The 12,916-nt window shown below is 38.4% G+C and overlaps 1 protein-coding gene across 8 annotated transcripts in view; it reads left to right on the top strand.

The window, feature by feature from the left end:
• Positions 1–12,916, top strand: part of PDE7B (phosphodiesterase 7B) — a 167,755-nt gene that overhangs the window by 136,674 nt on the left and 18,165 nt on the right. For all 8 annotated transcript variants that reach the window (XM_085576733.1, XM_085576732.1, XM_085576731.1 and 5 more), the window contains 5 exons: positions 6,372–6,523; positions 7,549–7,612; positions 9,253–9,348; positions 11,029–11,129; positions 12,571–12,702. In XM_085576733.1, coding sequence (XP_085432859.1) covers positions 6,372–6,523; positions 7,549–7,612; positions 9,253–9,348; positions 11,029–11,129; positions 12,571–12,702 — 545 coding nt within the window. The remainder of the gene's footprint in view (positions 1–6,371; positions 6,524–7,548; positions 7,613–9,252; positions 9,349–11,028; positions 11,130–12,570; positions 12,703–12,916) is intronic.

Here is a 12,916-nt window from a genome sequence, read left to right as displayed (position 1 = left end):
TGCTGTACAAATATTGAAGTGTCAAAGCAAAAGTTCATAATGAAATTATAATGAGATTGTGACAAACCAGAAAATAGCATGCCACTTCCTAAGAACTTGGAGGGGTCTTAATAAAATGTCCAAAATGTTTGTTTGCATAAAGATGAGTGATAGCCCAAATAAAGGCTTCAAATTATGATAAGAAACACATCTAAATTAATCTTAAATTTGGATTTAATCTATTCCTCTTCCTGTTATTATGGCTAATATTCTGTTACTTAAGTGGTCTTTGAAACCCTCATTTCTCCAGAACTTGTAATAGGATTGTTTAGTATATAAATGGAATTATCAGCATAATTCTTAAATTCTCTATTCTCTTTCAAACAGTATCAAAAACAATGTATTTTGGGATGGGGAGGAAACTGCATGACTAATCTTCTTCAAGATGCCAATAATTGTGCAGGAACTTCATGAGTTGGAAACTCAGATGTTACAAGGCACCATCACTTCAAGTGATGTTCAAAGAAGAGGAAACTCCAAAGCCAGGTCACCTAGAAAGGTGATTTCTGAGGGCCTCTCACACTAGCCAGAGAAGCACAAGTGCCTCCTCTGTAAACAGGGCTTTTCATTGGTTTTGTGCATCTGTGGATGTGGATGGAGAACAAAATTTTTACTCCAAAGCAGAAAATTTTGAACTTCTCTTGCTATACTTCTAATTTTGTGCTTTTCTCTCATGTGTTCAGGTCCCTCTCTCTTATTTACCCCTCTAAAGAGAAATAATGCAGTTGCAACCTATATGAACAATGGCAGCTAACAGAGAGCATTTGATCTCTAAAAGCAATTTTTTTCTGAAGTCAAGGAACAAAGAATATTTTAGATGTTAGAGAAACAAGTAAAAACAACGTGTTTATAACACAACATTTTTTGATTCCATATAGTCTGAAAAAGTCTCATGAGGATTTCTGCATTTAGAAGATACCAGAACAGCACTTTTTTATCTGTAGAGGAGATACAGTGCTAGGTCTTAATCTCAGTCTGCTTAGTTGCAGCGACCAGTGTATAGTCAGAAAATCTTACTATTTTTGAATCTGTTTGTTACTTTCTTAAACAGATGATTGAGACATAGAACTGTGATATTCATCTGAACTCCTTGGTCCTTCTGTACTAGACTGAAAGCTTTTAAGTGACAGTCCTGCCACATGGGCTTCTGGTGGTTTTTGCATTTTCTCAGGCCTTTCCTCAAAACTTCAGTGTTTTCTTTCTGCAGGCTAGTTGGACTACAAGATGAATGTATCCAGAAGGCTTAGACAGTGCAGGGAGAAGAGGTTTTCTGTTCTTCTAGTTGTTCTTCAAGTGCTTGCTCCAAAACTCAAATTTAAAACATTAAGTTTATCATTAATTTTTAGACCACCCATGTTACTTCAGTTACCCCTACTAATGCTGCTGTTGTCTTTTGGACATTATGATAAATCTGTAATGTGAGAAGATACTAGGAAGGCACAGCAGTTTGGTTTTTTTTTTCTATTATCAGTGCTGTGCACTCTCCTGTGTAAGAAAAATTCAGTGACCAAGCATGCAATGAATATGCCAAACAGGACTTCAGTAAGGTGATGTTTTGGCATGGCATGGCATAGTTTTACATGCAAATAAAAGGACAAAAACCAGTTATTCCTCCTAAGTCAATTACATACTTCTCAGGCTCACTAAGAGAAGTTTTCTAACCAGCTGTCAAGCCAGGAACCAGTGCGGAAGATTGTAGGACCAAAGACAGATTGTTTCCCAGAGTCCTCACTGTTTGCAGACTGTCCAGACCTTAAATTGCAGGACTCACCATCCCACCTTATCTTCCAGATATCCCAGCACTTTCCCACCAGTCCTGCCTGGGTCTTCAGGCATACAGTGGCTGTGTATGAAATACCTTTGCATCCTTGGAAGAGGGGAAAGGGTATTATAAATTATATGATTCAAAGGCAGCTGCTTGAGGACCTGATTTATTCTGTGTCCTTTCAGAAATAAGAGGGAAAAAAACATTTCCCTTTTCTGAATCAGTTCACTTTTGAAAATTAATAAACTCTCTTTTATCCACTCAGCTGCTGGGTGACATGTTTTTATTGTATGCCGAAGTGCAATAATATGACAAAAGGCAGTACTGTGAAGAAAAACTTAGAGGCTTTATTTGAATGCATGACAAAGGTTGTTTACTTTGAAAGAACAGTAACAATGTAATGAATGTCTGGTGCAGAGTTAACTACGTCCTTGTCCAAATTTGATTTATGTGATGATTTCTGGATGTTAACTCAACCATTGTTAGCATAACCTCCATCATTTTTATATTCATGCTGCCTTTGAGCACGTGCTAGCGCAGCAGTGTGAAAGAAATGTGAAATAAAACTGGTAGCAGTTGCCAGTGCAGGAAAACTCTCTTCCTGAAATAACAGAGTGTGTAGTGAGCCATAGATCAATTTAAGGCGAGATCTGTGTAACTGGAGGAGCTGTGTTGGGAGAAAGAAAGCAGCCATTGATTTCTGCAGCTCATTAACCTCTTGAGGGCCATATGCAGTAACGCAGACATCATCCGTGGTCTGCTGGGGTGTGTGTGTGTGTGTGTGTGTGTGTGCAGGCGTGATGTGGCTATCAAATTACCTGAAGAAAAATGCAGCCACTTTGGTTGCCTTCTAAAGCACAGGAGAAATGCTGCGAGCTCAGGGCACCTGAAGGCAGAAGTTGAGCTTTGTGAGGAATGCTTGTATGAACACTTCTGTAAACACGTGTGTAATTCATACAAGATGTCTGTCTAATTCATACAGTAGCTTTGTTCAGTGTACAAAGGAGGGTTTCTGCAACCCCTCTGCTAGGCAGTCACTCCATAGCATGAGAATGGGCATCTTTTAAGAAATGGAGTTTTTTTAGGTAAGCAAAACATTCAGAACTTGCCATAATGGCTGAAGTTGAACACAGTTCTCAAGGGAAGTTTTATGGGTATAAACAAAAGACATTCCTGTTTGTCTTTCACATTCATTTCAAAATTGCCCATAATTACTAAATCCTTCCCATGTGAGCTTTGCAAATCATGGTCTTCAACCAGATGCAATGGCATATGTTCTAGTATCCATAGTTCCACAGCTGAAGTTCAGGGATATCTGTAGTAATATTTTTGATTAATTTACTTTGTAATACAATTTCACCTGAAGGCACTGTATGACTTTTATCATGTGTCATCATCAAAATTTTATATTTACAATTTAAATTGAAATTTACAGTTGTCAATAAAATAGTATGTTCAGCATTTTACTGTAAGTCATTTGCATAAATCCTTAATTTCATCTTAAAACTTCATCTTGATTTTATGTGAGCTGGTAGATCCCATCTGGGAGATACAGATGCTACTGCTAAGCTGAGAGCAGAATTTAAGTGTTCACTTTTGGATGCATTGCTTTTTGCTCTTCTGTTCTAACTAACCTTTTTCTCTCAACTTCATATAGTTGTGCTTTTCCTTTGTCTGACACTGATCTTGGAAAGGGAAAAAGAAAATGCTAGTGAGATTATACTTGTTTGGGGTGCGTTGTAGTCAGAGAAGGGCAGCATCAAATCAAATTTTATGCAAGAAACCATCATAAAAAAGTACATTATTATGAATGTCAGAGTAATCTTAGATGGGTCATAGCAATCAGCTGATACGTCCTGTGATTCAAAAGCAAATCAGTTATTACTGAAATGATCCAAAGGATGTGATTTTAACATGATAGCTTTTAAGTCGACATCCAGAGTTTGCACGTGGATAGCCTGCAGTGCTGGATTTGGGCAGAGCCCAGTTTTGTAAATGCATTTGCTACAATTCTTTATCAGTATTATAAGCTTCTTCCCTTATGCTTGCAAATAAAGAACAACAGATTATTGTGGGTAATCTTTTTTGTATCATATGTTAGAGTACAGCACGCACCTGAAATATCAAGTCAGGTTTCAGGGGCACTGTCTGCTGATGACTTAAGTTTGAATGGAGAACCAGGACAACCATACAGAGCAATGGGCTGCAAGTTTGATGGTTCAATTCAGAAAATATATTTCATAATAAGAAGTTACTTGTTTCCATCTGACCTGTTCGTGCTTTGGCAAGTAATATTTATACTACTGAAATGATCTGGTAATCCAAAGGATAAAATAAACACTTCTTCATGATCCAATGTACAGCTGCTTGTTGGGATTCAAGCCAAACCTTCACCTTAAAATCGTCTACAGCAATTCTACGTGTGAATTTTAAAGATAGTTTAAGAGAGTGTAGGTGGTGATTTTGGTCATCTGTCTTTAAATCAAAAAACAGATATTAACTTAGATAAAAATTAGTGGGAGCAATTTCTAATTTTTCATGTAAAAAAGTGAAGTTTGCTGTACTTTAAAATTTAAACTTGTTACCTGAAAGTAGTGACAGCTTGTGGGCTAAGATGGAAATAGGAAAGTTGGAAAGCCAAGAAACAGCTAGCACAAGTTTAAAAAGTTACTTTATTTTAAGAGTGTTTTGTTATCCAGGAATTAAACTGAATGCCAGCTATTTCTTAGCAGCCCTATATAAATGAAAAGAAATAAGAAAGCAAGTCTACTGGTTCCTCCACTTGTCGCTGCCACTGGGTAACTGTTCACACCTACATTCGTCACTCCTTCAACAGGCCATGAAATTGTTCCAGCTTTTAGAATGTGTGAGAAAATCAAGGCAGGTGCTGGCACATCCTTAATGAAAACCTGACCCTCAGGCTGATACAGTAGTGCTGTTGTTACTGTTTTCATTCTGGAAACCACATGGCTTGTCAAGATGCAATGAAGTTATTTTGTGCTTTTATACTCAGTGAGGTCTGTGGACTGTGCATGATAACCATGAGGCTTACTGCTGTTGGAATTGGAAATTATATTGATCCTCAGTACATAAGGATGGCTTTTTGGGATGTTATTACTGACTTTGTGCCACTCAGTAGCTGTTGGATTACTTAATAAGGAAGAAACTTACTACAGAGGGTGCTTGCACATCTGCTGTTAGAGAAATCAAATCCTGAACCATCCATGATCCAAAAAAACCTTAGCGATTTCTCTGGAAATCCTCTCAGAATAATACCACTCACAGAAACAGCAGACAGAGTGTTATTTTAATTTCACAGTAGAACAAAAATTCAGTGTTGTCTCATAAAAAGAGGTGGAAAAATAAGAACAGAGAGTTAGCTTCAGTGCGTAGATATTTTTCGCAAGCTCTTATTTAAACCTGAAATCCAGTGAATTGCTGTGGAGCTTCTTATCTCAAGAAATCATTACTGTTCTCTGAAAGGACTGTTCAATATTCAGTTTCTTACAAGGTTTGTCTTACAAATAAAACTGTATTGTGTTTTGCTACCTTCAACCAACCAGTTTCTGTCCTCTCTTTTTTTCCAAAACTTATACCAGACTGCAAAATGAAAACAACACAACTGAGTGTGAGGTTCTGTTAAAAGTTCAGATGAAATTACCTAAACCATTATGAGTTTTAGAAAGCCTCCATATTTTTCTTACTAAAATTAAAGTAATTTAATTACTCTAATTAGTGATTTAATCACTGTATAAAAATTGCCCTGGTTTTTGTGTCACATTTAGCCCCATATGAAAATCTCCTAATACAGCATTAGGGAATTAGAATTATCCTGGTACTGAGTGAAAAGAACATATTCAGTTGTGTAACCAGAAATGCCTGTACTGTCTGAATATACTTGCTTTCCTTATTGCACAGCTGAAATATTTTCTTAATTTATAATTTGCTTTAATATGTAGAAATGACAGCAGAAAATTCAATAGGATTATTAACCTATTCTTCTTTTTCTCTTTTTATTTCATTTTCCAAAAGTGGGTCACACATTTGTGTTTTCAAACTGTATTTCGAGTTCTCTTTTGGTGTCACTTTTTTTATTTTATACCCAAGATCACATTGTACTTGCAGTGCTGTGCAATTTTTAATACATTCCAGTGACACCTCCTGTGAGGTATTAATGTTATTTTCTGGTGTATATAGTTAGGGAACAGAGGCAGAGAGGGTAAGAGCAGCTTTCCTGTACTTAACTCTGCCTAGTAATTTAGGATCCCCCTAAGACCTAAGACTGAGCCGGGTCACATTAAAGGCTGTGGCAGGCCATGTACTGAACTCAGATCTTCCAAAACCTACAATAGTATTCTCTTTCCTGGAACGTACTTCCTTTCTAAAATAAACAGATATATTATGCTGAAGTGATTTGAATACTGCTCCTTCATGTGGCTTGGCAAGAAGCGTGAACTTCATGATTTTTGTATTGCTGTTTTAAAGTGTTTGATATTTCTCTTATTAAACTGATAATGTCATCCATCATCTCGGGTTTCATGGTTTCTGTACTGATTGCTTTTCACAGATACTACACTCTCAGGGGAAATCGGCACCAAGAAAAAAGTGAAAAGACTGTTAAGTTTCCAGCGATATTTCCATGCATCCCGGTTACTGCGTGGAATTGTACCACAAGCCTCTCTGTACCTACTGGATGAGGACTACCTTGGGCAAGCAAGGGTAAGACAGGTTTCCAGATCTCCATTTCTTTTAATAATACTACTTAGAGTGTCAGTTTTGTTTTAGTCTTCTGATAACCAAATTCCTGGCTGATCTTTCTTAAATGATCCACATTATATGCCTATCTCACAACAGATTGTCCATTCCTCATTTGTGGTTACAGCCGTAAAGGCTTAGGTGTCAAAGCAACAGAAAATATTGTAAAATCTATTCATCATTTTCAGATTGCAGCAATGAATTTATTAAAGAATGAAGGATTTCAGGTTAAATTACTGATTTAAGTGCAGCCCCGACACAGCATTTAGTTCATCCACTTGAAAAAAGACAGTGTCTCATCTGGTATGGAACAGCTATTAGGCAACCCACAATAGCTCTCCATAGTGGCAAAGGCAAGAAAATGTGGAACATTGACTGCAAACTTTGCAGTGATCAAAATTATATTATATTATTTTGCAGATCTTACTTTGAATGGCATTTTCTAGCAAAACTTGCACAATTGAATGGCATTGGGATTATATGCTTAGGCAATTTTTATTCTTTGCTGGAGGAGATTATATACCAGGTGTTAGAAAGTAATTAAGATTCCAGAATTGCTTGAATGTAGACTAGAGAAGGGAGTGAATGTGTATTTCATTCACACATATGTGTCACTGTAATCCTAGAGGTAGTCCAGAATCAGTCTCCTGACTCAACTGATGTAGCTGTAAAAACACTGCAGTTGTAGGTAATGATGGATTCTTCTGCATGTCTGAATGGGCTTAACAGTAGCATTGTATCTGAATTTATAAAAGCTATTCCTGTGTACTTCTTTGTTTAGCACATCAAAAGTGCAAGTGATATTTTTTGCAGTACAGACACATGAGCCTGATTTCTGATATTTCAAATATGACCACTACAGGTTTCTAGAAAAAAACTTTAAAGCTGTAGTTACCAATCCTGTGACTGATTAATGTGGAATAATAATATAAATCTGCTTTACAGTGTGACATACCAGTCACTGGCCTTTTCACATTTGTTTTTTCCAGCATATGCTATCCAAAGTGGGAATGTGGGATTTTGACATTTTCTTGTTTGATCGCTTGACAAATGGTAAGTAAATTTTTAAGTCTTTATTTTACTATCTCTTGTATATGACTATTCAAAAAAAATCCATAATTAATTGTTTGCTAAATGTTTCCAGCTCATATTACTGAAGAGAAATTTGCCACATTTTAACCTCCATTAAAGTCACATCCTGGAGCTTTTTCAGGCTTTTCCTGAACTATAGGGTTGTGTTTCAAGTGTGCTTTTGTACTACTCTAATCCCCTACATTTGTTGTTGTCACCTTTTCAAGAGATGTTTCTGTTTCCTTTGCCTGGGAAACTCCCAAGCCACTTTAAATATACCTGTTAGATACATTGGTCAATAAATCTAGATCTCCATAATCAGTCAATTTCTATCAATACTAAAGACATTTGAGCGAAGATACCCTTGCTTCTGTTTAGCAGCCAAAATCAGGAAATATATTAAGAGAGTAAAAATCTGCGAAATGTTTTCTCTAAATACATGTCTGTAAAACCATCTCCCTTCCCCACAAATGTCCAGATAAAACCCCTTGATTATGTAACTGCTAGAGAGGGTAACGATCACACCTTTCCCCTTTCTGTACTGCTCAGAGAACTGAGATCCCTCATTCCTCAACCCAGACTAATTAGGTTTGGTTGGGACAGAAAATGTAGAAAAAATTTGGTTTAGAGGGTCATTCAGCTGAGTGGCTGGCAGTGAAGAGGGAAAAGGATTGCAAATTGCCTGGGAAGCAAAAGCATAGTTCTTCTAAATTATCTTTCTGTGCCCCTGCTCAGTAGTCAAGACCAAGTAATTTTCCATGTGTTCTTCATACAGATATTTATTTTCCTTTCTGAGTTACATTAAATAAGAAAAGACTCCCTTCAAACTTTGTTTATGTGTAGTATGGGTTGGTTGGTTTGGGGTTTTTTCTAAGTTTTATGGAAACAGTAACACTGAATTAAGCAGTGCAAACTTTTTAAAATACTGTGTTTATGTATAGCTGTTCATGTAATACTAGTAAGCCTCATTTTTGCCAGTGTTCCCAGTATTGGATTTACAGTAAGGCCCTTGCAGCATTACGGTGGGACTTGAGAATGTAAATGCTGCAACTCATATTTCCTGTCTGTGTCATTGCTACGAGATGTAGTTGTAGCTGAGCTAGGATACATGGGTCAATTACACTTTCATGCAGCCATATGCAAAATAAAAAAAATTCATTCCAAACTCTTGATTTTTAATAATTAATTAATTAGTACAATATGGCAAACCAAAATGGCAGAAAAGCCACGCTTGGTTCTGTTGTTTCTGAAGATAAACCTGAATTATGACAGTGATGTTGCTCTCAGACAAGCCTGTCAAAAGATTTTGTTAAAAACATGTCAGTTTGCTTTCTTCCAGTTAAAACCACAGTTTGACTGTCATGTTGAAACAGCAAATGTAACTTCATGGCATCTAGACACAAGAGCGGCACTCCATTGGTACAACCTTTCCATCAAGTCTTGATTACATATAGGAGTAATTTGTATAAGTGACTTCTGAGTACACAAAAGTCATGTAAGCTCACTTCACTGGAGATGAGGTGATAGGAGTTGACTAATCGGAAATTACCCAGATTGTTAGCCTTGCTTGGTTTGTAACTACATGTAAAGGGAATCTAAGAGTTGTTCCTTTCTGCTTTTAGGAAACAGTCTTGTAACACTTCTTTGTCACCTCTTCAACGTGCATGGACTTATTCACCATTTCCAGTTAGACATGGTTACATTACACAGGTTTTTTGGTAAGTGCACACCTCAGTGCCATCTTTGAATAAAGTTTATAGATTAAGTAGAGCATCAGAGAAGATACTGGCTTGGTCCGTCTTTGTAAAAATGATGATGCCATTGGAAATATTTCAGTAAAAGATGTCTGTGATATACATTAGAATACAGTTTGCAGGCACTCAAGTACTTGTTTTAGTTCCTAATCAGTGGAGGAATTCAAAAGGCTTTGCATTGGGCTGAAGCATCCCAGCACCACAGTCACACTGGTGAATTAAAATAAGATATGCCATGCAGAGATGTGGCTAGCTTAGGCTCACACAGACAGACAGACACTGCAGAACCTACGCCTGCACAGTACAATTGTGGTGCAGTGTAATTATTTTAGTGACTAAAAGACCACTGAGACCCAGGGCAGTTAAAAGCTTATGTGCAAAATTTAACAAATTATATCAAGCTGTCCTGTCTACACTGAACACTGTTGATGAAAGCCCCTGCTGCTGCTACTGCCAACAGAAATATTAGCCCCATGCTGTCAGTGAACCAAAAGAAGAAATTGGCCAAATCAATTACTTTTTGCATCACTTTTTGAAAGCAGCTAAATGCCAGTTTTTCAGGCTGTTAGGCAGAGTTTCCAAAGCAGGGTCTCTTCTTTAAGGCTGCCTAATTGTTGCTTCTGGAAAGTGTTCCTCTGGTGTGGAGACAGACAAAATCTCCTGCTGTTTCTAACTCCTGTGGGCAGACATGAAGCGGACAGTCAGGCAATTAGAACTAGCGGTCTAAACTCACAGTTCAAGGGATTACCCACTGTACCTCCAGATGTGGCTGGAAACAAACAGAAGCCTTGGACTTTCTTTGGCGCTGCTCGTGCTGGCAGCAAGCGCCATGGGAAATGTGCCCATTGGCTTTCCATTTGATTAATTCGATCGTGTCTAGGAGAGCTCTTTAAGCAAGATCACATGCAGCTTCCAGCACTCACGTGGTTGTGTCCCACGACCACATAATGGTGCACACGCTGCTGCAAGGAACAGAGGGATGTGAAGCACACATCTCAATGATTTTTCTGTCTGAGAGAAAGCTGAGAGTTAAGAGGTTGGTGCTCCTGGTCCAACTGGACCGGTTCCAGCAAACTGAAGCAAGAGGGACTGGCATTTTAAAATGAACACACAGATGTGACTAAAATTGTCACAGGAAATTTTGCTGTGAATACCCCAGCACTGGGTTTTTTTGATTCTTCCCCTGGGGGGCATAGGAATGCCTTTGCCTGTCGTTCATGACTCAAATAACAAATCATGGCAGGATATCAGGGTCTCACTCCCTGCTGCCGTAAAATAGGTGATACTTCCTTAATGGCACACTACTACCCTACAACAGCAGCCTAAATAATTACACTCTGTTGTGGATAAATTTGCCTCTCTTCCTTGTTTATTTTACTCCTCAATGAGAGCCTTCACTAAGGCAAGAAAGAGGTGATTTATGCACTAGACCCAGTATATCCCCTTGGGCCTCACAAATCCTTTCATGCCTTTTTTCTCTAAAGGTACCCTGATAAAAGCAGCAATTTAAATAAGCTACAGCTATTTGAAGAAACTCCTCAGGCAGCTGACTGCAAAACCTCAGATTGTATTTTAAGTCCAGTTCCCATTTGTGGCCATGGCATTCAGAGACTAAAGGATCTTTATTTTCTGTTTTATTTGCAGTTATGGTTCAAGAAGATTACCATAGCCAGAACCCCTACCACAATGCTGTCCATGCTGCTGATGTCACACAAGCTATGCACTGCTATCTGAGGGAGCCCAAGGTAATCACAACCTTTCACACTGATGTGGCTTTCAGATGGTTCTCAGATTTTTTTCCCAGAGTTGCAATAAAACCCCGAAGAAATACTTCTAGACAGCAGAAAGTGATGGCGTGCTGGAAGTCAGCAACAAATCAGGAGCAGTCTGGGCTACAGATTACAGATGTTTCAGTCAAGCTGTGAGAGTCACTTCTCATCATGCAGGCATCCTGTCTAAATGCTGCCAATATGAGCTGCAGCCACCACGGCGCTGTGACCCAGCCGTGGTGAACTGCTTGCAGTTCTTCTCCCACCAAACTCAGAAGGAGGCAATGCATGTCTGTGCCTCAGCCACCTCAGACCATAAGCTCTCCACATCACTATTTCAAAATACCAAATAAGGCACAATTTCATCAGCAAAGGTGAAAACAGTCCCTCCAGATGGGTCTGTTGCACGAGTATTTGACTGCTGTTGCAAGGCTTTACAGCATCAGAGTGGTGTAGCCTTGTGTGTTACTGGAAGGCGTTGTGATAGTGCTGTGCTGAGACACAGTATAAGAACATAACTGATCTGGCTTGTCTCAAATGAAAGGATGTTCTGCTAGAACTAGCAGTTTGTTACACAAGAATATAGCAATGGCGAGGACAGGAGCAGACCCCACCTTTCCTGTATTTTCATCTTCTGCAAGATCTGCAAGTCCTTTCTTGCCAGGAAGTGCAGAGGACAAACAACATCCTGAACCTGGACCATGCTGCTCACCAGCTCTGATATCAGGATGTTTCTTTCATTCTCATAGACCTGTACTCTGTACAGACTCATTGGGCTGGTAATAATTGCCTCACTCTCACAAACAGAAAATGCTAAGACTATCTTTTTTTGCTTCTAAATGAGACCTGTAGCAGAAAAAAATCTGGATAGGTTTTCCAACTTGAATGTTTGAAGTTAGAAAGGTAAATTATGTTCCCTAATAAAATACATGAACTGAGATAGATATTTAACAGCCAAGGCTGACATTTCAGAAGTTGATAAACTCTGCATTTTATAACACAGTACTATGCTATAAAATTGAAGCCTGATCTTTTGTTGGCATTACTAAATACTTGGAGAGGCAGAGCTCTTACAATGGATGGTAACATACACCAACCTGCCAGCCTACCTGTTTGCTTTTTAAACCAAATGAGACTATGCTAAAGTCCTTCTATTACAACAATGCTTATATTGCCATGAGTAATAAAGAGATAAGAAATACAAACTGTAATAAAATATGATTATGTAGAATAATATCTTTATAGATGTATTTTCAACATTTAGCTTAAAAACATTGTTCACAAAATTTATACTTGACATTTGTGTACAAATGCCAACACACCCAATCTATGCCATGATGTCAGCTGGTTTGTTTATTTACCAAAAAGGTGTTTACTATTCATGTTCTTGTGGTGATTAATGTGTGTGATGATTCAGCTTGCCAACTTCCTCACCCCATCGGACATCATGCTCGGACTGCTCGCTGCTGCAGCTCATGACGTGGATCACCCAGGGGTCAACCAACCCTTCCTGATTAAAACTAAGCACCACCTTGCCAGCTTGTACCAGGTAAAATTGCTCATCAAGTTGCTAAAGTAAAAAATGCAGTCAAAGAGAGTTTAAGCAATTTGTGGTGAACTTCTAATGCCAAAATCTGGCAGCAGGAGGATGCGGGTAGAGTAATCCTGCACTTTGGAGTCTGGGCAATTTCAGTCAAGCACCTCACTGGGTGTCACTTCTTAGAGCAAAGCTGATACAGGAAAATAGGTGGAAATGTCACATT

This window comes from Lonchura striata, chromosome 3 (assembly GCF_050655825.1).
Source record: "Lonchura striata isolate lonStrDom1 chromosome 3, ASM5065582v1, whole genome shotgun sequence".
In the NCBI taxonomy this organism is placed as follows: Eukaryota; Metazoa; Chordata; class Aves; order Passeriformes; family Estrildidae; genus Lonchura; species Lonchura striata.
This window is presented reverse-complemented; position numbering and strand designations above follow the sequence as displayed.